Consider the following 25512-nt stretch of genomic DNA (forward strand, 5'->3'; position numbering starts at 1 on the left):
AAAAATATGCAGGGTAGGTGGATTGGCCACGCTAAATTGCCCCTTAATTGGAAAAAATGAATTGGGTACTCTTAAGAGTGAACCTCATCAGCATCAGTGATATTGAAGCTATGAAATTAAAACTCAGAATATTAAGCACGCCAGTCTTCTCGAAGGACTACAATGGTCAGAAAATTGACACATTAGGCATGGTGAACTCGATGTCCAAGTAAAAGATAAAGTTCACAATGTCAAATTCTCCATAGTAGCTACAGATCGTGAGTCTCTGCTAGGTGTTGAAGCGTGTGAAGCACTGGAACTGGTTAAAAGACTGTACAGCACTGACTGTGCACTGAGCACATACAGTGGGTCAGTGGAGTCCATTGTGCAAGCTTTTCCAAAACTTTTTCAGGGTTTTGGTGTTATGCCTTTCACCTACAAGATTCAACTTAAAAATGATGCTCAACCAGTGATACCCGCTCTGAGAAGAGTCCAGCACCATTATGTGACTGGCTAAAAGCTGAATTAGACATAACGACACATCTTGGTGTGAGCAAAAAGATCGAAGAGCCAACAGATTGGGTCAATTCGATGGTGTGTGTTAAAAAACGAAATACTGATCTCAGGATATGCATGGATCTAAATGCAAATATAAAAAGGGAACACTATCCGTTACCTAAGTGAGAGGAGATCACCGTAAGATGTCTGGTGTGACATATTTCAGGAAACCTGATGCTTCGCAAGGTTTCTGACATCTCAAGATAGATTAAGAAAGTACCAAGTATTGGATGTTCAATACTCCATTGGTAGATATTGTTTTCTTTATCTACCCTCTGGCATAATCTCAGCTTCAGAAATTTTCCACAGAGCAATGGAACACATTGTTGAAGGCATTCAGGGTGTTGGAATGTACGTCAATGACATCATCATTTGGGGTTCCACCCAAGAGGAACACAATGAAAAGCTACTAAGAGTATTGCAGAAAGTCAAGAAAAATGGGCTACATCTCAACAAGACCAAATGTCAGTTTGGTGTGAAGGAAATAACGTTCCTAGGAGAATAAAGCCCGATGACATGAAGATACAGCCATTATGAATATGCCTTGACCAACAGAACGAGTACTAAGAGTACTAGGCATGATTAATTTCATTGGTAAATTTATTCCAAACCTCTCAGCGAAGAGAACCTCTTAGAGAAGTCCGGTAAAAAGTGACTAACTACACTTGGACAGACAGACATGAACAAGAGTGGATCACATTAAAAACAGTTTGAACGACAACTCTAGTTTTCACATTTTTCGATCCAACTAAAAATACCAAGATTTCAACAGATGCATCGAAGGATAGTCTATGTGTAGTTTTGCTGCAACAGGAAAATGGTAGTGATTGGAAACCAGTAGCATATGCTTCCAGATCGATGACAGAATGCCATTATGCTCAAATAGAAAAAGAATGTACAGGATTAGTCAATGGATCAGAGGAATTCCACAGTTACATGTATGGTCTACCTACTTTCATTGTAGAGACAGATCACAGACCGTTGGTGATCGTAGTCAAGAAAACCCTTCGTGAAATGTCACCTCGCATTCAACGGATGATGATGAAACTTCAGAGGTGACTTTGAATTGATCTATACACCAGGCAAACACATTGTAGTAGCCAATGCGCTGTCCAGAGCTACAGCAGCACTAGATGACAATTCCATGGGAGAAGATGTGCAAGTTCATGTGGATATGATCACAGAGACACTACCAGTGTCAGATGCAAAGTCAAGACTGATTTTTGAAAAAACAGAGAAAGATGAAGCATTGCAAATGGTGATACACAATCTCAACAATGGATGGCCGAAAGGTTTGCTATGTGTAGCAAATGGTTTGTTACTAACACAAGAGAGAATCGTTATTCCACAGTCACTGCGCAAAGTCGCTACTAAAGATTCATGAGGGTCACCGTGGAATCGAGAAATGCAAGAAAGAGCGCGAGATAAGAACATAAGAACATAAGAACTAGGAGCAGGAGTAGGCCATCTGGCCCCTCGAGCCTGCTCCACCATTCAATGAGATCATGGCTGATCTTTTGTGGACTCAGCTCCACTTTCTGGCCCGAACACCATAACCCTTAATCCCTTTATTCTTCAAAAAACTATCTATCTTTATCTTAAAAACATTTAATGAAGGAGCCTCTACTGCTTCACTGGGCAAGGAATTCCATAGATTCACAACCCTTTGGGTAAAGAAGTTCCTCCTAAACTCAGTCCTAAATCTACTTCCCCTTATTTTGAGGCTATGCCCCCTAGTTCTGATTTCACCCGCCAGTGGAAACAACCTGCCCGCATCTATCCTGTCTATTCCCTTCATAATCTTATATGTTTCTATAAGATCCCCCCTCATCCTTCTAAATTCCAACGAGTACAGTCCCAGTCTACTCAACCTCTCCTCGTAATCCAACCCCTTCAGCTCTGGAATTAACCTAGTGAATCTCCTCTGCACACCCTCCAGTGCCAGTACGTCCTTTCTCAAGTAAGGAGACCAAAACTGAACACAATACTCCAGGTGTGGCCTCATCTTATACAATTGCAGCAGAACCTCCCTAGTCTTAAACTCCATCCCTCTAGCAATGAAGGACAAAATTCCATTTGCCTTCTTAATCACCTGTTGCACCTGAAAACCAACTTTCTGCGACTCATGCACTAGCACACCCAGGTCTCTCTGCACAGCAGCATGTTTTAATATTTTATCATTTAAATAATAATCCCTTTTGCTGTTATTCCTACCAAAATGGATAACCTCACATTTGTCAACATTGTATTCCATCTGCCAGACCCTAGCCCATTCACTTAGCCGATCCAAATCCCTCTGCAGACTTCCAGTATCCTCTGCACTTTTTGCTTTACCACTTATCTTAGTGTCGTCTGCAAACTTGGACACATTGCCCTTGGTCCCCAACTCCAAATCATCTATGTAAATTGTGAACAGTTGTGGGCCCAACACTGATCCCTGAGGGACACCACTAGCTACTGATTGCCAACCAGAGAAACACCCATTAATCCCCACTCTTTGCTTTCTATTAATTAACCAATCCTCTATCCATGCTACTACTTTCCCCTTAATGCCATGCATCTTTATCTTATGCAACAACCTTTTGTGTGGCACCTTGTCAAAGGCTTTCTGGAAATCCAGATATACCACATCCATTGGCTCCCCGTTATCTACCGCACTGTTAATGTCCTCAAAAAATTCCACTAAATTAGTTAGGAACGACCTGCCCTTTATGAACCCATGCTGCGTCTGTCCAATGGGACAATTTCCATCCAGATGCCTCGCTATTTCTTCCTTGATGATAGATTCCAGCATCTTCCCTACTACCGAAGTTAAGCTCACTGGCCTATAATTACCCACTTTCTGCCTACCTCCTTTTTTAAACAGTGATACTGAATGTTGGCCAGGAATAAATAAATATATACAGACAATGGTGGAAAATGTACCACTTGTCAACGATTAACAATATCGGCAAGCAAAGGAACCGATGGAGATGGACAAAATTCTGTCAGTTCCTTGGAAAAAGGTTGGGATAGACTTATAGTACCTTAAAGGTAAAGAATATTTGCAAATGATGGACTGCTATTCAAACTATCCTGAAGTAGCACAGTTGTCAAGCTTGGTAGCCAATAGTGTTATTATGCACACAAAAGCAATGTTTGCATGCCATGGCATCACTCAGGTCGTTATAAGTGATAATCAACCATGTTTCAATTGTAAAGAATGGAAGGCATTTGCACAGCATTATGACTTCAGACATGTAACATCAAGTCCATTGTATCATCAGTCTAATGTCAAAACGGAAAAAGACGTGCAGATAGTCAAAAAAACTACTGAAAAAATCCATGGACAGTCAATATCTAGCATATAATCCATATCTAGCATCGCTCAGCTATCGAGCATCTCCTTTAAGTTGTGGTTTGTAGCCATCAGAACTGTTGATGAGTCAATAGCTATGGACAACTCAGCATTGCCATACCAAATAGCAAGTAAATGACAAGATAAGGGATCAGTTACAATCTCAAAAGGAGAAGCAGAAGAGTTACAATGACAAGGTGACCCGGGCTCTGAAACATTTAAATCTGAATAATGCAGTGAGAGTGGAGGATCCTGATGGCTGGTCAAAATGTGCAACAGTATTACAGAAAATAGGTCCAAGATCTTCATAGAATCATAGAATTTACAGTGCAGAAGGAGGCTATTCGGCCCATTCGAGTTTGCACCAGCCCTGCGAAAGAGCACCCTACTTAAGCCCACACCTCCAACCTATCCCTGTAACCCAGTAACCTCACCTAACCTAATCTTTTTGGACACTGATAGCAATTTTTAGCATGGCCAATCCACCTAACCTGCACATCTTTGGACTGTGGGAGGAAACCGGAGCACCCGGAGGAAACCCACGGAGACACAAGGAGAGCGTGCAGAGCTGTGAAGCAACAGTGCTAACCACTGCGCTGCTGTGCCGCCCCACTTACACTGTAATCACGGAGCAAGGACAGGTACTAAGGAGAAACAGGCGAGCACTCCAAAAAGTCAAACAACCCATTCCTCAACTGCAAGCGGACAATGTCTCTGAAACCTTATATTTTTCAAAACCAAAAGAACCAGAGGACGAATCAAATATCATTGTACAGTCAGAGGTTCTGAGCAGTGAGGTGGTTATACCAGTTGCACCTGCAGAAATGTAAAACTGTAAAGCAGATTCAGCAGATCTACCAAAGTTGAGATGATCAACAAGGCATAGAAAGAAACCTGAAAGATTGAATCTGTAATTGGACAATATAATTGTGTGCGATAAATTATTGTGCTAAGCATATCATATAATATTTATTAAAATGATGTACATATGTTTTGTTCAAAATATCAAGGAAATGGGATGTAGTGATAAGCATAAGCAATTGTATATGTAAATGTGTTTGACCTCTAACCAATAGGTGGCAGGCAAGTTATACCATGTGGCACTGTAATCGAGGGGGAGTCTGGAGGAGAAGTTGTCGTGGTTAGTTCTGTTTTGTTATTGTTCCAGTTTGTTGATATTAGTTTCCAACCCACAGTTTGTTATACAATAATAAATTCAACTAGTCTAGAATTAGATGTTCTTTGGTACGCCGACTCAATCATTGTCACAGTACTATAACATAACACACACCACTGACCACAACGGGGGCCCTTGAGCACCGGACTCCAGACCCCGATTAGAACATTACTTGGATCGGGCGCAGGACCCCGCCACAACCAGAACACCCACCTTCTGCTCGCGAGGATGTTTCCAGTGCTGAAACCCAGCTCTTCGGCGTTTAATTGTTGGCTGCTGCTTCGGTGGTGTTGATGCCTTCAATGTTCAGGTAAAGTGTCAAGGCTTAACGGTTTGATTAGGATGCTAGGCAGTAACACTCGCCTGCAACCTCAGGTCGTGCAGCCAAAGGCTGCCACGGTCAGTGGGGCTTAAAGTGACCTGCACCATATTACCACAGACAGGGCTCTATCCTGTGGGTGTTCGGTGTGATGGAGAGGCCACAGCTGAAGTTGCCCCTGGTATGGATCTAGGGAGTGACATGGTGGACCCGGGGCGCTGAGCCCCTCGCCCCCCCAGCCCAGGGGTGACTGCCCACCGATGGCAGCTGACACCCCAACCTAGCCCGTCCACCTGCGGGGATTCTACCATCCGCCCTGAGCACTAGCCCAGTGCCTGCGAGTTGATTGCTCACTTTCCAAGATGGCTACTCATCTCCTCCGAACCCCACAGCAGCCATTGCGCTAGCTTCAGGTTTTTAAAGGTGTTCTAAAGAACGCCCACGTGACTGATCTCTGGGGAGCTGGTTAGATCACGGGAGGCCATTCAATAGGGATTCCTTCCCGTTTATGGGATGAACATTGGCCTTAATTGGTGATTTCTCATCACGTTGGGGCGGGATCTGGATCTCACCAATGGAAGCGGGCCGGTTAGATTGGAAACCGCTCGGCACCCAGTGTGGTTCCTGATTTCGGCCTGCCCCGTGATCGACGCGGCTCGCTTGGATTCATGCCCAGCTGCCGCAGCCATTAGGTGGTGCCCCGCCCCATGTTTCCAAAGATATCCAAAGATGTGCAGGTTAGGTGGATTGGCTATGCTAAATTGCCCCTTAGTGTTCAAAAGATATGTAGGTTAGGTGGATTGGCCATGATCAATGTGCAGGTTACAGGGATAGGGCGGGGGAGTGGGCCGAGGTAGAGTGCTCTTTTGGAGAGTCGGTGCAGACTCGATGGGCCGAATAGCCTCCCTCAGCATTGTAGGGATTCCATGGTTTCTTTATAATAACAAGCACAAATATGTTTGTGATCTGTTTTGCGCTTAACCTATCAAATTTGTAGATATTCTTCATCGAATTAGAAAAAAACATTTTACTAGTTTAATTGACTATTCATGCACTGAACACAGTTAGTTTTCACAATTTGTAGTTTTAAATCTGAATATTTATAGACAAATAACTGCAATTATTGCAGGGGCAGCACGGTAGCATTGTGGATAGCACAATTGCTTCACAGCTCCAGGGTCCCAGGTTCGATTCCGGCTTGGGTCCCTGTCTGTGCGAAGTCTGCACATCCTCCCCGTGTGTGCGTGGGTTTCCTCCGGGTGCTCCGGTTTCCTCCCACAGTCCAAAGATGTGCAGGTTAGGTGGATTGGCCATGATAAATTGCCCTTAGTGTCCAAAATTGCCCTTAGTGTTGGGTGGGGTTATGGGGATAGGTTGGAGGTGTTGACCTTGGGTTGGGTGCTCTTTCCAAGAGCCGGTGCAGACTCGATGGGCTGAATGGCCTCCTTCTGCACTGTAAATTCTATGACTAAAAGCTTCTATGATTACAAAGTGAATCAAGTGATATGGGGAGCAGGAAGGAAAGTGGAGTTGAAGCCCAAGATCAACCATGTTCATACTGAACAGGCTCAAGGGTCCATATGACTTTCTACTGCTCCTATTTTGTATGTCCTCATATTCTACGTTAAACATGGGTAGGAAATCTCCTGGTATCGACCACACTCTCTCTCTTGGCCAATGAATCAGTACTCCACCACACTGAACACCACTTTGAGAGTATTCTGAGAGTAGAAAAGATTAAAATCTCGTGGACCAGAATGAAAATAATCAAAAAGATGATCGGAATGTTGGCTGTTATGTCAAGTGGGGTCAGGGTACAAAATAGGAGAAGTTACTTTACAAATTTAAAAATGCTCTGGTTAGACCCCATCTGGTGAGGGTTTCCCTTAATAAGGGGGAACTTCTCAGTATAAATCTCCTGACCCTTCAGGGAGAGGAGTTGTAGCTTTGTTCATTCCTATCCTACACTGCGTTCCTGTGTCTCTTTTGTTGGATTCGACAGAACACGTTGCCGCTGAAGACTGTGGAGACAAAGTTTCTGAGCAACTTTGAGACAGAGATAAATAGGTTCTTGATTAATAAGGGGATTAGGGGTTACAGGGAGAAGGTGGGAGAATGGGGATCAGAAACATATCAGCCCTGATTGAATGGAGTAGCAGACTCAATCGGCCGAATGGCATAATTTCTTGATCATTGATGATTATGCGGTGATCTGACCAGTGTTTCAGATTAAAGTATTTTGTAGGGTAGGTAGAGGTAAACTATTTCCTCTGGAGGAGTATGGAGCAATGGAATATAATCTTAAGGTCACAGTTTGAAAGTTCAAGGGTGATGTCAGACAGTTCCTAGAATTTACAGTGCAAAGGAGGCCACTCGGCCCATCCAGTCTGCACCGGCTCCTGGAAAGAGCACCCCACTTAAGCCTACACCTCTACCTATCCCCATAACCCGGTAACCCCACCTAACCTAAGGGCAATTTAGCATGGCCAATCCACCTAACCTGCACATCTTTGGACTGTCTGCGTGGGTTTCCTCTGGGTGCTCCTGTTTCCGCCCACAGTCCAAAGATGTGTAGGCTAGGTGGACTGGCCATGCCAAACCACCCCCAGTGTCTAAAAAGGGTAGGTGGGGTTACTGGGATAGGATGGAGGTGTGGGCTCAAGTGGGGTGCTCTTGCCAAGAGCCGGTGCAGACTTGATGGGCTGAATGGCCTCCTTCAGCACTGTAAATTCTATGATTCTATAATGTGTATTCCAGAACTGCACATATTACTCCAGCTGTGGCCTAACCAATGTTTTACGCAGTTCCAGAATAACCTCCCTGCTCTTAAACTCTATGCCTCGGCTAATAAAGCCAAGTACACCATATGTCTTCTTAACCACTGTGTCCACCTGCTCTGCTACCTTAAGGGACCAGTGTGCATTCACACCAATGTCCCTCTGATCCTCGGTGCTCCCCACAGTCCTGCTGTTTATCATGTATTCCACTGCCTTGTTATAGTAATCCCATCAGTGTCGAAGAAGGCCATTCGGCCCATCGAGTCTGCACCGGCCCCTGGAAAGAGGACTGCACCCAAGCCCAAGTTCTCACCCATCCCCGTAACCCCAACTAACCATTTGGACACAAAGGGCAATCCAGCATGGCCAATCCACGCAACCTGCACATTTTTGGACCATGGAAGCTTGCAGAATTTTTTCTGTAGGTGGGATATGTTACCGAGCTCATCTGAGCCCCGCTTATTCAGCGAGGAAGCTGCAAAAATGCAGCTAATTGAATCAAGTGAGGACAGCAGATTTTCACTACTGTATTACCAACAATAATCCAACTGATTTTTCATGCAAAGAATAATGCAAATGGGACTTCCCCTAAAAGGCAATTGAGACTAAGTCAATTGAAAATTTAAAAACTGTTTGATGGATATTTCTGACAATATTGTTCAAATGTTTACATAAAGAAAGTGGGTAAATGGAGCAAAGATGGGGATCTGATGTAATCTAATTCAATGGTGCAACAGGCTCAGGATGCTGAATGGCCTACGCCTGTTCCTAGGTTTCTAATATAGAATATACTTTGAGATGGAGAATTTTATTGTCCATCACCAGGAATGGCTGTTATCACCATTGCTAGTTGAATCCTAAAGTTCATAGCTGTCAGACTAAGTTTGAGGTAAGTGGTGAGAGAACCAACCAAATGTGCAACCTATTTGATTCTGCCCTGATCATGTTACCTATCACAGATGCAAGAGGGCGCAAAATCCTGTTGTTGCACCGATGAACCCCTCCTACATGCTGTGTGGTACCACAAACAGGTTAGGTAGGCTAGATCAAGCTTAGATCCCCAGAAGCCTATTACTGTCACCCACCGAGGTATGTCTCTCTGTGTTGGTCAAGAGTGGGTGGCGGGGCATCATATCAGATGAGCCGGCACTGTCGGATGGATATACTGCAGGATAATGGAGATGTGTTCATTGGGAGGGACAATCATTGTCTGGAATTAACAACTCTGCGTCACGCCATTTGGGGGCAGGTGATCGATCTGTCCTCTGCCACCCCTGCGACCTCCAACGGCCATTCCTCATAGGGAGTGACCCCGCCGCCCGTCCGGGCCCTCTCCTGTCTGGGTCCTCTCTCGTCTGTTGTACGCAACTTCCCCTGCGAGGACACAGTGAGCCGCACGCCTCATTCATCGCGGGGGGGAGGGCAAGCATGGGCACTTATGGTGCTGAATGGGGGGGCAGGGGGGATGCATGTCACACGAGGCTGGTGCCAACCCACCCCGGCCCGGTGGAGGTCATTGATCTTCTTACAGCACTGGGTGATGGTCCTGGTGATGCTCCCTGAGCTGATGGCCACTGCTACTTCCTCCAGGGGCCACTGCTACTTCCTCCAGGCGACACTGGCTGCCCTGTGGCTGACCCTCCAAGCCCCTTGGGGGAAACAGGGTATCCCGCCTGGGCTCTACTGCATCTAACAATCTGGCCAGGTCAGCATCCCCAAATCAGGGGAGGGTGGTCTCCTCAGTGGCATGGCTGTGTGGGGTTTGCTCTGCCGGATAATATTAAGTGCAGCCGCCTCTCGTTACTGGGGAGCTGGTGAGCGAGGCACCTGGCGAATTAGCCGGTGGAACTATGATTTGCTGTGTGAAGCCCATGGGCCTTGTTAAGTGGACCAATTAATGTTTGATACCGGTGACGGCCTTGCCGGGTCGAGTCTCGGGAAGCTCACGGCCGTTCCTGCTCTCCACTATACTTAGAAACCTTCCATTAAATTTTGCCCCAAATATACGTAAAGCTGGTGGGAAAAACCTAGTTAAACTCGCCCAAAAGAAATGTTTCCATTAAATCACGGCCTTTGTTTCTCTCTTCACATATATGGCCAGACTTGTTGAGTATTTCTGGCATTTTCTGCTTCTACTTCAGATTTCTAGCCTCTGCAGTATCTTGTGTTGTAAAGGGCTGGGTGGATAGTTCTGGGACCAGAAAGTATAGTCAGTTTGGGTGTTATTCAATTTTCTCCAGAATTATTCTCCAGAAAGGAGAAAAGCAGAAAATTGTACGCCAATCAGCCGAACATCTATTTAAAGCGAAAGTACTGGAATTGATTATTCAGGTGGGAGCAGGATTCTCCAATCTGCCTATGACAGTCGGGCATGGTGAATCTGGCTGGAGTCAGAAATCCTCCGTGTAAAATTACATTGCATCCTCCCAATGGCAGGTCGGTCATCCCGCTGGCAGATCTCACGAATGCTCATTAAAACAGCTGCCAGCCGGTGTCCCATCAGTCTTTTCTATCTTGTGTCACGCTAATGGGAAGGTAAGCTGGAATAAAACCCAATTGCTAAAGAGTGGTGAGCACAAGGTGGTCCTCAGTTCGCCAGAGACTTTGAGCTCAGTACAACACTGCCATAGTGCTGCGCTGTTCACCACTCTGCTGGGGCAGACCAGTTCCTGTCTCCATTTCCATGTCAAGCTGGTCTTCATGGATAACACCCTGCTACTGGACCCATGAACCCTCCTGTGTCACCCTCTCAGTTCAGTACTGCACCCAGGGCTGGCAGTACAGAAGTTGTCTTAACCCCTGGTGCCACACTACAGTGTCTGTCTGGTCAGAACTGTGCTGTGGGACTCATGGGAGTACAAGGAGAAGGCCTGAGAGGGTGTGGTTCTGGTGACCTGATGAAGATAAGGGGGGGGGGCAATGTGGAAGGAGAGTTGAGCAAGAAAGAGGGGGTGGGGAATGGGGGAAAAAGGACTCACAATAACAGGCAGAAGAACAAGGTGAATGAAGAAGATGAACAAAGGAAAGAAGAGGGAAGACCGAGGGGAGGGATGTTGGATGAAAAGCTCACAACCGGGGGGGGGGGGGGGGTGTATGTATTAGGGGTAGTACGGCACCCAGTGATGCCAAGAGGCTATTGGTGGACAGACACTGGGTCCTGATTGGATCTGCCGCCTGCTGGCTCCACCCAGTAAGGCAGAGTATAAGAACCCGGGTTCTCCCAGCAGCCGCATTCTGTAACCGAGCTGCTGGGGAACAAGTCTGCGTAATAAAGCCATCGATTGACTTCATCTCTTCTCGCCTCGTGAGTGATTGATTGTGCGACAGGGGGGGGGTCAAAGGGATACCGCATTGTTTACTGTAAGAGGATTTACAAAGACTCCAGATGCAGTCGGTAGTGGTCCAAGTGGGATGTGGACACCTCACAGGTGAGGAGCTTGTGGGGGTGGGGGTTGGTTGAATCAAGGAACATACTTCTTATTAATGCTGCTCTCCTTTTCCCTCTGGGCTGCTGATATCCTACATGGCCTGGTGAAGACAGGTGGACTGAAGAGAATGAAATGATGTTCTGGACTGGTATTTCAATATGGCGCCGGAACATTAGAACACCTCCGGCAGACAAATCAGCTACCGACCCATCAGGTGAATCGGAGGGGATATCATCTGTGCATAATAAATGAAGTTCCAAATGCTGAACTGAAAGCTCTTGAGAACAGAGAAACAGCCTCTTAAAAAAACTGTGGTTAGAAAAACAGCTGCACCCTGAGTTAAGGAACCCCTGTCGAGCTTTCTGGACCTGGCAGTCAAATAGCTTGTAAAAGGCAATGATATGTGAAACTGAATCTAAACAATGTAGTTCAGAGGTTTTAGGCTTCTAGCTATACAAACAGGCTAGAAAAGGATAATGGATAATTGAATTTGACTGTGACAAAAACACTTCAAAGGTTTCCACCACATTAAAGAGAATACTTTTACCTTTCTCTCACAGATCCTTGAACTCCTAATACTGACGTACAGTTTAAGGGTTTAAGGTTGCAGATGGGAACACTTCAAGTTATTATCAAGAGAACTATATTTCTGACTTAATGTTTAAAGGACTGGAACAGCAGCCAAACGACTCCATCCCAGACGACGACCTGAGCCCCTCCAGCCCAGCACAATCCTCCCTGATCCCCCCTGCCTCCCATAAAGGACCACCCTTGGCAAGCTGGCTGCAACAGTAGGGAAGATATTCACCCCCTTGCCAAACCTCAGCCTGCAAGCTGCCAAGTCTCGTTTCTCAGGACTTTCACCAATTCATGCCAATGGGACCCATGGTTGGGGAGGCAGATGAATCGGGCATCATGCCCATAAATTAGATTTAAAACAGTTCTAATGAGCTATTTGCATGTTCATGCTGGGTCTGGGCAGGAACCTGGAATGGTGTGAAATGTATTCTTGGCCCGATACTCGATTCATCGGATCATCGGAATTCCATCCACTGGTAGGTGGCCCCATAGAATCCCAGCCATTAACTCGGTTTCTCCCTCCATAGATGCTGCCAGGACCTGCTGAGTATTTCCAACACTTCCTAATTTTATTCAACTGCAAATGTAAGTCGCAAAGCTCCTTTCTGCCAAGAAAATGATGTGCAGATTAAATAAATTTATGACAACGTGAGCCAGTGTAATCTCATCACCAAAATGAATGTATATTGCTGAGCTGAATTGATACCTTTTGATTCGTTGTCACCTTCTTCGTCTTCCTCAGCTATAACTGCACTGTCCAAACTAACTGGAGAAGCTGCTTGTCGTTCAAATTCAGCTGTAGAAGACAATAGTACGAGTATCCATCATTAATAAGAAATTTGGCCTTGAGTAACAAATAACTTTTACTGCAATACACATCTTAAGCACCGAAGCATTGTTGCTTCACAGTGCCAGGGATTTGGATTCGATTCCTAACTTGAGTCACTGTCTGTGCGGAGTCTGCACATTCACCCCGTGTCTGCGTGGGTTACCTCCGGGTGCCCGGTTTCCTTCCACAAGTCCCGAAAGACGTGCTTTTTATGTGAATTGGACATTCTGAATTCTCCCTCAGCGTACCCGAACAGGGACCGGAGTGTGGTGACTAGGGGCTTTTCACAGCAACTTCATTGCCACAAGCCTACTTGTGACATTAATAAAGATTATGAATAGATTATTATAAATAACAAATTTTGTTCTCGTCATGGGGGTCCCACCAACAGGCACGAAAGCGGGTGAGCAACTTTGCTTCAGCATTTCACGAGACCCAAGACCTTATCTTGTTAATGGCAACCAGCTAACTGACTGCCCCCAGAGTTGCCATCCCTATTAAGGCCAATTTTCTTCCCAGGAGAATCCAACCAGTCGGAAGGCCAGCAGCTCAGTAGGCTCTGGGAGCATAGCACCCTCTGAACCTCTGGAGTCTAGGCGCACTGCGGTTGACCAGGTAGGCCGCCACAGGTGGGTGGTCGGGATTATTGCGAGTATGGTGCAGCTATTGCTGCTGGGCGAACCCTTGTTTTTAACATAGAATTTACAGTGCAGAAGGAGGCCATTCGGCCCATCGAGACTGCACCGGCTCTTGGAAAGAGCATCCTACCCAAGGTCAACACCTCCACCCGATCCCCATAACCCAGTAACCCCACCCAACACTAAGGGCAATTTTGAACACTAAGGGCAATTTATCATGGCCAATCCACCTAACCGGCCCATCTTTGGACTGTGGGAGGAAACCGGAGCACCTGGAGGAAACTCACGCACACACGGGGAAGATGTGCAGACTCCGCACAGACAATGACCCAAGCCGGAATCGAACCTGGGACCCTGGAGCTGTGATGCAATTGTGCTATCCACAATGGTACCGTGCTGCCCCATAGAGTGTCAGAACAGGAGACCTCCTCCAACCTGCGAGGTCACCAGGATTTTCCTGGTAATTTCCCCATATGGCAGAGGACCCACATAATTAACAGTGATAGCAGGATGTCACAGAAAATACAGTGTAGAAAAGCCCTTCGGCCAATCGAGTCTGCACCACCGCATGAAAGGCACCTGATCTGCCAATCATATCCCCATTTGCCAGCACTTGGCCCAAAGCCTTGAATGTTAAGACGTGCCAAGTGCTCATCCAGGCACTTTTTAAATGAAATGAGGCAACCCGTTTTTACCACCCTCCCAGGCAGTGCATTCCAGACCGTCACCACCCTCTGGGTAAAAAGATTTCTCCTCAATTCCTCCCTGAACGCCCCACCACTCACCTTGAACTTGTGCCCCCTTGTAATTGACCCTTCAACTAAGGGGAACAGCTGTTCCCTATCCACCCTGTCCATGCCCCTCATAATGTTGTACAACTTGATCAGGTCACCCCTCAGTCTTCTCTGCTCCAGCGAAAACAACCCAAGCCTAATTCAACCTCTCTTCATAGCAGGCAACATCCTGGTGAAACGCCTCTGTACCCTCTCCAGTGCAATCACATCCTTTCGATAATATGGCGACCAGAACTGCACATTGTACTCCAGCTGTGGCCTCACCAATGTTCTATATAACTTCAACATGACTTCCTTTCTTTTGTATTTCTATGCTACGATTGATAAAGGCAAGTGTCCCATATTCCTTTTTCACCACTCTATTAAACTGCCCTTCTGCCTTCAGAGATCTATTTACAAACATGCCAAGGTCTCTTTGTTCCTCAGGACTTCCCAGTGTGGTGCCATTCATTGTATATTTCCTTGCCAAATTGCTCCTTCCAAAGTGTAACAACTGACACTTTTCAGGATTAACTTCCATCTGCCACTTTTCTGCCCATTTGACCACCCGCCTATATCTTCCTGTAGCCCTAGACTCTCAGCCTTACTGTTAACCACTCAGTCAATATTTGTGTCATCTGCAAAATGACTGATCCTACCCCACATAGTCATCTAAGTCATTTATATAAATGATGAATAATAGGAGGCCTGGCACAGATCCCTGTGGTGCATCACTGGACACTGGCTTCCAGTCACTAAAGCAGCCGTCTGTCATCACCCTCTGTTTCCGACAACTCAGCCAGCATTGAATCCACCTCATCAAGTTCCTTTGTATCCCATGTGCTTTAGCCTTCTTTATAAGTCTTCCATTTGGGACCTTGTCAAATACTTTGCTGAAATGCTTGTAAACTACATCAACTGCACTACCCTCATCTACACACTTAGTCACGTGCTCAAAAATTCAATCAAATCTGTTAGGCATGACGTCCCTCTGACAAAGCCATGCTGACTATTCCTGATCAAACCTTGCCTCTCCAAGTGGAGATAGATTCTCTCCGTCAGAATTTTCTCCATTAGTTTCCTTACCAGTGACGTGAGACTCACTGCCCTCTAGTTCCCTGTCTTATGCCACAGCCTCTCTTAAATAGTCGGGCCACATTCGCGGCTCTCCAGTCCTCTGGCACGTCTCCTGTGGCCAGAGAATAATTTAGATCAGGGCCCCTGCAATCTCCTCCCTCGCCTCCCACAGCAATCTGGACACAATTCATCCGGACCTGGCTCCACTTTTAAGCCTGCCAACACCTCCAATACTTTGTCCCTTCCTATGACAACTTGCTCAATAGCCTCACAGTCTCTCTTCCCGAGTTCCATATCTGCCTCATCATTCTCTTGGGTGAAGACAGATGAGAAATATTCATTTAACAACCTACCAATGTCCTCTGGCTCCAACCACAGATTCTCGCCTTGGTCCCTAATGCGCTCTACTTTTTCCCCGAGTTATCCTCTTCCCATTGATATACTTACAGAATATCTTGGGGTTTCCCCTACTTTTACCAGCTAGAGATTTCTTATATTTCCTCTTTGCTCTCTTAATTGCTTTCTTAAGCTCCATCCTGCACTTTCTGTACTCCACTAATGCCTCTGTTGCTTTGATCCCCTTATACTTATTAAAAGGCTCTCTCTTCCTTCTCATTGCATCCTGAATATCTCTGGTCATATTGTTTACAATATGAAAACAATAATGTGTTTTCATATTGTAAAAACACAATATGAGCTCCAACATAATTGGAAAGTACATAACAAGCATCTTCTTAGAAGTACTGAAGTAAAATTTAAAAACGCACCAGTAAAGTTAATAAAGACAACAATATAACTCATCATCAGATCATTGTTCTATGAATAGGGCAGTGGCGGCAAAAGTACCACACTCCCCCACACCGAGTTCTGCCAGCCAATCAAAACCATCCAACCCATCAAGCCTTGAAAGAGGTATTCTCCGAGGTTGTTGTGTTATGCTTCTTCATGTAGCATAAGCTGCTTCCTTGATGTATACTCTGACAAAGGAATGTTCAGACTTGGAGATAGGTTTAACACATTTATTGAACAGTTAACAATTCTCCTACTTGAGTTCGACTCTCCTGCTAATCTTGCTATAGTAACTCAGTCTAACTAACCAGTCTGCTCTAATCCACGTGTGGGTATGATGCTTCTGATCTGCCCCTGTGTCGCCTGTGGAAAGAGAAAGAGCATGTGTGCCCTGTCCTTTTATATTGGTAGCCCCCTTGTGGTAGTGTCACCTCTGGGTGTATCTTGACTGCCCATTGGTCGTGACCTATCTTACTGACCTATTGGTTGAATGTCTGTTTGTCATGATGTTTCTGGTGCTCCCTCTAGCGTTTACCTAGTCTTAGTGTATTTGCATTAACCCCTTGTGTATTTACAGTGATGCATATCACCACAGAGGTCTTAAGATGGCTTCCACAAAGCATGGGGGTCATTCACCAACCTGTATCAAGACCTATTTGAAGCCAACAACAGAGAGCGGGGGGCTGCATGGGAGCCACCGGGATCACAGCGAGCAGACAGAAACGAGAGGGGGTGTGGAAAAACAAGGCGGGAGAGACCAGAGAAAACACCAAGGGGGAGGCCACATGAAAAAGAACCCTCAAAATGCAGGCAGACAACAGGATGGGTGATTTGTTATGTTGTAGGTGTATAAGCGGCTTCCTTGTGGTGCACTTGACAAAGGAAGGTTCAGACGTGGAGATAACTTCAACATGCTTATTAAACTATTTACACTTCTATTACTCGGGTTCGACACTACTGCTAATCCTACTATAGCTACCCAGACTGACTAACCAGTTACTGCAATCCACGTGGTGGGTGTAATATTGAATCAACCCTGTGTCTGTACTCACTCACTGTCTCCACTGGAAAGAGGCAGATCATGTGTGTGGTCTCCTTTGTATGTAGGTTGGTGTAATGCCCTCTTGTGGTCGTGTCACCTCTGTGTGTATCGTGAATGTCCATTGGTCGTGTCCTATCCAACTGATCTATTGGTTGAGTGTGTGTGAGTGATGTCCCCGGTGCTCCCTCTAGTGTCTAGCTAGCCTACATGCATTTACACTGATGCACATCACCACATCCCCCCCTTTTTTATATGTTCATATTTTCTGCACACTTTAAGAAAATTGAACAAAGAACAGGTTGATAAGGTAAGGTATATACAAGTCATGGGAACAGTGATTAAACAATAAGTCCAAATCATTTGTGTGAGTCCATAAACCATCAACCATCATGGTCAAATGTCTCTCTTGGTTATGAACGCCATCAATGTCCCTGTGCCACAGGAACCAAGAAGTGGTCAAATCACTTCGCTGTCTGATTTGGAGTCCCTTTCTTTTTTCGATGTTTGTGATGGTGCTGTCGGATGGCATCTTGTAGCTGATAAGATGTTGACGTTGAAGAGGTACCATCAACATTCGAGGTCATGGATGTGCCATATGTTGAAGTTGGATAAGACTGTACATATTGGTTCTGGCCACGTGCTGTGCTGGAAGGGTGATCCTGCTGAGAACCGTTGAAGCTTGTCGAATTGGAAACAGAATTGCTGCTCGCATAAATACCTGGTGATGATGTGAAACTAGAACCTTGCATCTGATAGGAATATGCTGTCTGGCCAGGCTGGGGTGCAGCAAATCCTGGGCTGTAAGTAAGGTATCCAGACTGTAGTGCAGATTGCGCTTGCGGTAGTTCCCCTTCGGTCTTGATTCCATTAGTGGGCAATCTGTAGCGCTGGCCTGTTTGAGAATATGCTGCATAGACTGCTGGCTGCTGCATGCCTGAATACTGGGATTGTCCAGCATGAGCTGTCATTGGCTGCACTGCTGGTGTGGAAAAAATGTGTGGATATAGCTGTGGTGAATATTGGTGTATTCCTCTTGGACTGTAGCCGCTGCTTGTTATTACTGACCCAGTGTAATTGTTAAGTGATCCATCTCCTGTCGTTGTGGCATCTGCTGTCACCTGGAGCGTGCCATCACTGAGGTTGTGGCACTCCCTGTCTGGAGTAAAGTCCGGCTTACGTGAATCAGAGTCAGCGTTTGGTTGCTCCCCATCTGGAGTCTGGTCTGTTTTAACTGAGTCAGTGTTGGTTTGTTGATGCTTCCCATCCGGAGTCTTAGCAGGTTCACTGGAGTCAGCTGAGATTTCTTGAAGCTGCACGTCTGGAGTTGGAACATGCAGGAATGCATTGACTTGTGGAGAGGTTCGAGCGAATGAGGGTGGAAGTATCATGGTGTCACCGGAGTCACCAGTGGTCTCACAGTGATCGTCGAGTGCGTCTGTACACACTAGCTGAGGTCTGTCACTTTGCACATCTTGCATGGGAAGTGGGATGCTGTCGTCACTCGTCTCACATACCATGGGTAGATCCTCAGTAGCTGCTTGTTGTTCTCTTGGGTTGGGTAATTGTCAGAGTCTTCATCTGGTGGCGCAACCAATGTGGGTGGACTGTCATTGTCTTGCTGTTGTCCTTCATTTGGGCTTGGACTGTCATCGTCGCTTTGTTCTTCACTGTAGCAAGATGGTCATGGTCGTCCTGGGCGTCCTGCTGTGCACTGGAGCGTGTTAGACTATCATAGTCTTCTTGCTGTTTACTTGAGCATGGCAGACTTGCATCGTCTGCCGCTAGTTGGTCAGAGGAGGTTGCTAGACCCTCATGGTCTTGTTCCTGCAAGGACTGCGCATTGGAGTCTTGCATTGCTTCTATCGTGGAGGCTGTCCACGAACTCGCTGCGGAGGCTTGTGACACTGGAGTCACGTCTTGTGTGCAAGGACTGCGCTCTGGAGTCTTGCGTTTCTTCTATTGTGGAGTCTGTCCACGAGCTCGCTGTGGATGCTTGTGACACTTTAGTCACTTCTTGTTCGTGCAAGGACTGCGCTCTGGAGTCTTGCGTTTCTGCAATTGTGGAGTCTGTCCACGAGCTCGCTGTGGAGGCTTGTGACACTGGAGTCACTTCTTGTTCATGCAAGGACTGCGGTGTGGAGTCTTGCGTGTCTTCTTTCGTAGAGTCGGGAAACCTGAGCGGTGCGTGGACCATGCTCTGTGTGGCAGCAGGCCGCTCTCTTTGGGCTTGTACTGCTCTCGGTCTCTTGGTGTCAGGCCGCAGCGTAATCCTGCACTCACGAGTCGGGATGTCATATCTGCTGGGCTGAAGATCCTCAAATCCAAAGAACGAATCCGAGTCTGCGTCGGATTCAATACGGGTGTCGCCAATGTGCAACACGTCTAGTTGCGGTTTGGATTTGGTACGGGTAGCCTCCCAAGGTGAAAGGTTCGTCTGAGTCGTTGTCTTCTAGGACCATATCATCACTGTTTGCGTCGGAGCTGGCATTGGGCTCACGTGGTCCAGAGAAAATGTAAAGGTCGGTATCGAAGTATTCAAGGTCGGAATCATCGGTTTGGGCGTAGGTAACTGCTTGTTGCAGGGTTCTTTGGAGGTTAATTTCATTTCCTAGTTCAATTTGAGGCATTGGGCTGCCATTCCAGGTGCAGGAAAGTTGTTTTACGGCTTTAAAAGTTTTTTTCTTTGATTTGGGACGTTTCCCCTTTAAATGGGCGTGGTCCGGGGCCTCTGACGTCATGACGCAAGTGACTAACTGTGGATGCGCAGATCGCGGTTCCTTTACTGATGGCCGTTTTCGTGACTGCGCATGCGCGGCATCTCGTGCATGCGCAAACGGACCTTCCCGTTCTGTGCGCTTCTCGCGCAACTGTGCAAGTGCAGTCCCTTTACAAAGATGGCCTCCGATCGAAATTCTCTGCAGTTCTCTGCTCTGGGATCTTGGCATCGTGGTGAGTACTGGCGCTTCTCTTACCTTTTCTTGCTGGTTGGAGTGTGTTTTCCTCACAGTATTTGCCGAATTTGTCCAGGACTGCCTGGAAGTCACTCCTGTTTTGCCCCTTGAAGAACTTGAATTTTTAAAAGATTTCTTCTGCTCTGGCACCGGCGATGGTGAGGAGAAGCTCTGCTATTCAGCATTGGCCATGTCTTCTAGTTCAGCTGCTACCAGGAAGATTTCAAACATTTGTCGGAATACCCGCCAGTTTTCGCGGAGATCGCCGTGGCACTGGAGCTGCTGCGGAACCCGGATCTCGAACATTTTGCCTGGGTATCGTTGCTGGTTGTCACTGTACGCTGAGGTATGGCTATTTGGATTGAAACAGTTCACTCCTGTTATCATGATTTGTTATGTTGTAGGTGTAACATAAGCGGCTTCCTTGTGGTGCACTTGACAAAGGAAGGTTCAGACGTGGAGATAACTTCAACACGTTTATTAAACTATTTACACTTCTATTACTCAGGTTCGACACTACTGCTAATCCTACTATAGCTACCCAGACAGACTAACCAGTTGCTGCAATCCACGTGGTGGGTGTAATATTGAATCAACCCTGTGTCTGTACTCACTGACTGTCTCCACTGGAAAGAGGCAGATCATGTGCGTGGTGTCCTTTATATGTGGGTTGGTGTAATGCCCTCTTGTGGTCGTGTCACCTCTGTGTGTATCGTGAATGTCCATTGGTCATGTCCTATCTAATTGATCTATTGGTTGAGTGTGTGTGACTGATGTCTCCGGTGCTCCCTCTAGTGTCTAGCTAGCCTACATGCATTTACATTGATGCACATCATCACAATGGGAAGAGCAGAAAAAAAGGGAGGGGTGGCCAAGCGACAGGGAGAGGGAAGGGAAATTGAGGGCACTGTCCACAGACAGACACCGAACAACCACCCACGGTGAAGTAAAGGGCCTACGACAAGACCTGGAAATAGTGAAAAAAGGGAAGTGGGGTTGAGTGCCGAAAATGAACATGTAAACTATAACTGACTCATCTATCTTTTTGTACAGTAAAAATGCAGAATTTTAATTAAAATATTTCTTCAAAAAGAGGTATTCGACTAGTCTGAAGCCCCATTTGTTTTCCCTTCACATCTTTATCCATTTCTCTTTTGCAAGTTATCATTAAATCAAATCTATTTCCACCATCTTTTCAGAGACTGCTTCCAAGATTATAATAACATGGTGCAATAAAATCTCCACTTTATCGACCTCTTTTGCCACTATTTGAACTTCCGGATATTCAGAACAATTTCTATTTGCTTTCCCCAAACCATTAGGCTTTAGACTCCCAGACACCTCTGCTTTGAAAAAAAAGTTCTCCGTTATCTCCATGGAGCTAAAGACTCCCATCCCTTGTGCTACTTTAATAGACCTCCTCTGCACCCTGTCCAAAGCCTCAATGTGTACCATCTACAAGATGGTACACTAAAGTTCCTCAGGCAGCACCTTCCAAACCATGACCATTATCATCTAGAAGGACAAGAGCTGCAGATGCCTTTGAGCACCAACACTTGGAGGTGCCCCTCCAAGTCACTCATCATCATCCTGAATTCAGTCGCTGGGGGAAAATCCTGGAATTCCCTCCCTAACAGCACTGTGGGGGTGTACTTATGCCTCAAGGACTGCAGCGGTTCAAGAAGGCAGCCCAGCACCACCTTCTCAAGGGCAACTTGGAATAGGCAATAAATGCTGGCCCACATCCTGTAAATGATTTTTTAAAAATTCTCAATGTGTGGTGCCAGAATCAAACACAATACTTAGCTGGGGTCCAACCATGGATTTAGTATTACTCGCAGGTACTGTCTACCTCTATTTTTAATAGAGCCAAGGATCCCATTTGCAATTTTTAAAAAAACTTTCGCAACTTGCCCTGCCACCTTCATGTGAAGCCCCAATTCTGGATTTTCCTACAGGACCTTCAAAAATTTGCAGTTAAATTTATATTGCCTCTCCTCTCATTCTTCCTTCTTAAATATATCGTGGGGTTACGCACCATGCTAACATGTCGGCCTTTCACCCCCTGCAGACAAAGGATATAGGAATTCAACCAGCAATGGTGGCCTTCCAGCGATTCATCACAGCCCTGGGGGATGCTGCTCGAGGAGAAGGAAGCTGCAGTAGCAGAGCATTCCGCAGTGGAACAGGAGGCAGCGGTCCAGGATGCAGAGCCAGCCGCCCAACAGGCCGAGCAGGTGCCAAAGAGGCGCCTCATGAGGTCTCATGTGTACCGGCAGCGCCCGTCATTCGAGGACCAGCCAGACTGAGCATGCCGTTGTATACTCCAGCTGAGCATGGAGACAGTGCAACACATCTGCCAGATCACGGCACATTTGGCACCGCGGGGGTATGGTGGAAGACTCCTGGTCCTGGTGGCCGGATGCCGGACGCCCTGAACTTTTACCCCACGGGGACCTGTCCGAGATCTCAGACCTGGTGCACAGGTGCATCTGCGGCAACACGGAGGCCTTATATGCCCAGGCGGCTCAATACATCCATTTCAATGTGGATCAAACCCACCAGGGTGCCCGGGCAACGGGGTTCACCTCCATCGTCGACATGCACGTCCCCCTACGAGCACCTGCACATAACAGGATGCTCTACACAAACCGAAAGGAGTTCCACTCTATGAACATGCAGTTGATATGTAGCCACCAGTTGCGCATCATGCATGTCTGCGGCCTATACCCGGGCAGCGTGCATGATGCCTTTATCCGAGCACACTCGACGATTACTGACAACCGGGGGTTGGCTCCTGGGTGACAGGGGTTATCCACTGCGGTCATGGCTGACTACGCCCGGCAGATCTCTTTGTTTCCACAGAGTTGAATCCGGCTGTAAAATTCCAATGGCTTTATTCAGCACCCAGTGCAGCACAGTTACACTTCTTTAGCTGTTTCCAAGGCAAAAAGAGAGAGAGAGAAAGCTGTTTGCACGCTTAGTTCATATACCTGTTCCGTCACTGGTCTTAACCTTATTGGTGCATTTTAATTGCACTGCAAGGTCCTGATTGGTCTTCACTGGGACTGGGGCTGAGGTTGTTCCTGATTGGTGGTCGGGAGCGCATCAACAGTGGCATGACATCAGATGTTGGTGTAACGTGGGCTGCGGGGCCGAAATCGGGAGGTGGCGGCAGCCATTTTGATCGGGCTCCGGCAGAGGAGGTGGCGGCAGCCACACCACGGAGAGATGCTCCCCAACTTTCCGACCGAGGATCGGGCGCCGGCAGAGGAGCTGGTGGCGGCCACCCCATGGAGAGATGCTCCCAAACTTTCCGACCGAGGATCGGGCGCCGGCCACTATTGACCCCAATAAAGATGGCGCTAACTGCGAATGAGGGCGCCAGCGCTATCTGCGCATGCTCCATCAATGCCTGTCTGGAGACCACAGATCGACGCATTGACCCGCTATGACACCCATGCAGCAACCATGAACATGATCGAGCGGTATTTCGGCCTCCTGAAAATGCGGTTTGGAGGTTGACCGCTCTGGAGATATGACACTGAGAGGATTGCCCACATCATGGCAGCCTGCTGTGGCCTCCACAATATTGCACAATAGAGGGGTGACGTGCTAGAGGGGGAGGATGAACGCCAGCCCTCATCCAACGAGGAGGATGCAGGAAAGGTTGAGGGTAGGCATGAAATGGGGCCCAGGCAGGCATGGGAGGCCGCACGCAGTATGCGCCAGGGCCAACGCACACGAGATGCTCTGATCGCCGACTGGGGAGGGGGAGGGGAACTAACCAGGGGCACGTACCTCATCTCTCTCTACCTGCCGCACTACAGGGAGTGGCAGTAACACCGCGTTTGGTCCATGGGTTGGAGGGTGATGACAACTCATTCGGCGATTAACTCGAATGCTCCACATTACTTGACAACGTCTGACTCCTGCCCACGGTAGCACATTCCACCGTCCACCTGCGTGATCCCTGCTGCGAGCTGGGTATTCCATCACACGGCTACATCTGGGATGAGGACAGTCGGGAGGTTGATTGGTGAACCCAGGGCACTCAATGTTCACCTATTTTTACGTCCCCTCCCCCCGCCCGCCCCCTGACACCCGCTCTGGCCAGCCCATTCCTCACACCCATCTGACAGAGCACCGAGGCAGTGTGAACAGGTGTTTAATGTGACAACATATATACAGATTTGTGCCCTGCACCCATACCAACTGTTGTCTAACGCTCTGAACGTACAGGGCCTAACGCCATGCCTTGGTGGATCCCCAGATGGTACATCAGGAGTGGAGGCAGCCTGCTATGATTCTCGCCCTGCGACCTGGGGGGCCGTTGGCGGCCGTCTTCTGGGGGCGACCCGGCTGCTGCTCGGTTGTCACAGGTGGTGTGGCATTAGATGCATCAGAGACAGGAAGGGGGTGGCAGTCCGAGGTGCTGTGGTGTTCCGGTACCTCCCCTGTGGGAGTCACTGGCACGGGCCCCATCAGCCCCTCCCCCGGGGTGCCCGAAGGCCCCCGGGCTACTCCATGGGGTGGGGTGTGAGCGGAGCTATCCCCTGAGGTTCCCCTGCCACCTGGCACTGCCAGTCCTGGTGGCCCACTCTGGTCTCGACCATTGTCTGCATGCCCATGACCATGGAGCACAGGCAGTGGACCATCTCCACCTAGGACTGCACCACAACCAGTCTGCGCCATGTTGGTCAGCACCTGGGCAATGCCACCGACGTTCCCAGCCATGGCCGCGCTCAGGAGCACCGTTGCAATTTCCAGGTGGCTCTGGCACATGGCTGCCTGTGAGACGACAACCCTGACCTGGGCCTCAGTCAGCACCTGCACAGAATGCCCCAGGCCGTGGACTTGCTGATCCATAGCCAAAACCGTTGCCCCCAATGCCTCCACCACGGACGCCACCCGTGCGGTGTTGGCCTGGATGGCATGCATGGTTGTCACCACCTCCTACTCCTGCACGCGGTTGGACTCCTCCAACTACACCTGAAGGTACTGGATGTTCGCTGACAACCCCTCATGTAGTCATTGGCTCTGCGCCTGCATTTCCACAATCGATGGGACTGTTCATTCCAGAAGCCCGAAACCTGTCTGGACGGGAGCTAGTCCCTGGGGTCGGCCTGCCCTCTGATCGTCCGCCCCATCGGGTGTTCCTACCCTCATTTGCTGTACCAGATCAGCTGTGTGGTGCGCACCAGAGGGTATCCCAGGAGTGTTTTCACTAAAGTGCTCAACCAAGGTGAGTGTCTCTGG

The 25512-nt window shown here is 47.7% G+C and overlaps 1 protein-coding gene across 3 annotated transcripts in view; it reads right to left on the reverse strand.

Annotated features, from left to right (window-relative positions):
• Positions 1-25512, reverse strand: part of ak9 (adenylate kinase 9) — a 544334-nt gene that overhangs the window by 363090 nt on the left and 155732 nt on the right. For all 3 annotated transcript variants that reach the window (XM_072499993.1, XM_072499992.1, XM_072499994.1), the window contains exon 14: positions 12861-12950. In XM_072499993.1, coding sequence (XP_072356094.1) covers positions 12861-12950 — 90 coding nt within the window. The remainder of the gene's footprint in view (positions 1-12860; positions 12951-25512) is intronic.

The sequence above is a fragment of the Scyliorhinus torazame genome, chromosome 4 (assembly GCF_047496885.1).
Source record: "Scyliorhinus torazame isolate Kashiwa2021f chromosome 4, sScyTor2.1, whole genome shotgun sequence".
In the NCBI taxonomy this organism is placed as follows: Eukaryota; Metazoa; Chordata; class Chondrichthyes; order Carcharhiniformes; family Scyliorhinidae; genus Scyliorhinus; species Scyliorhinus torazame.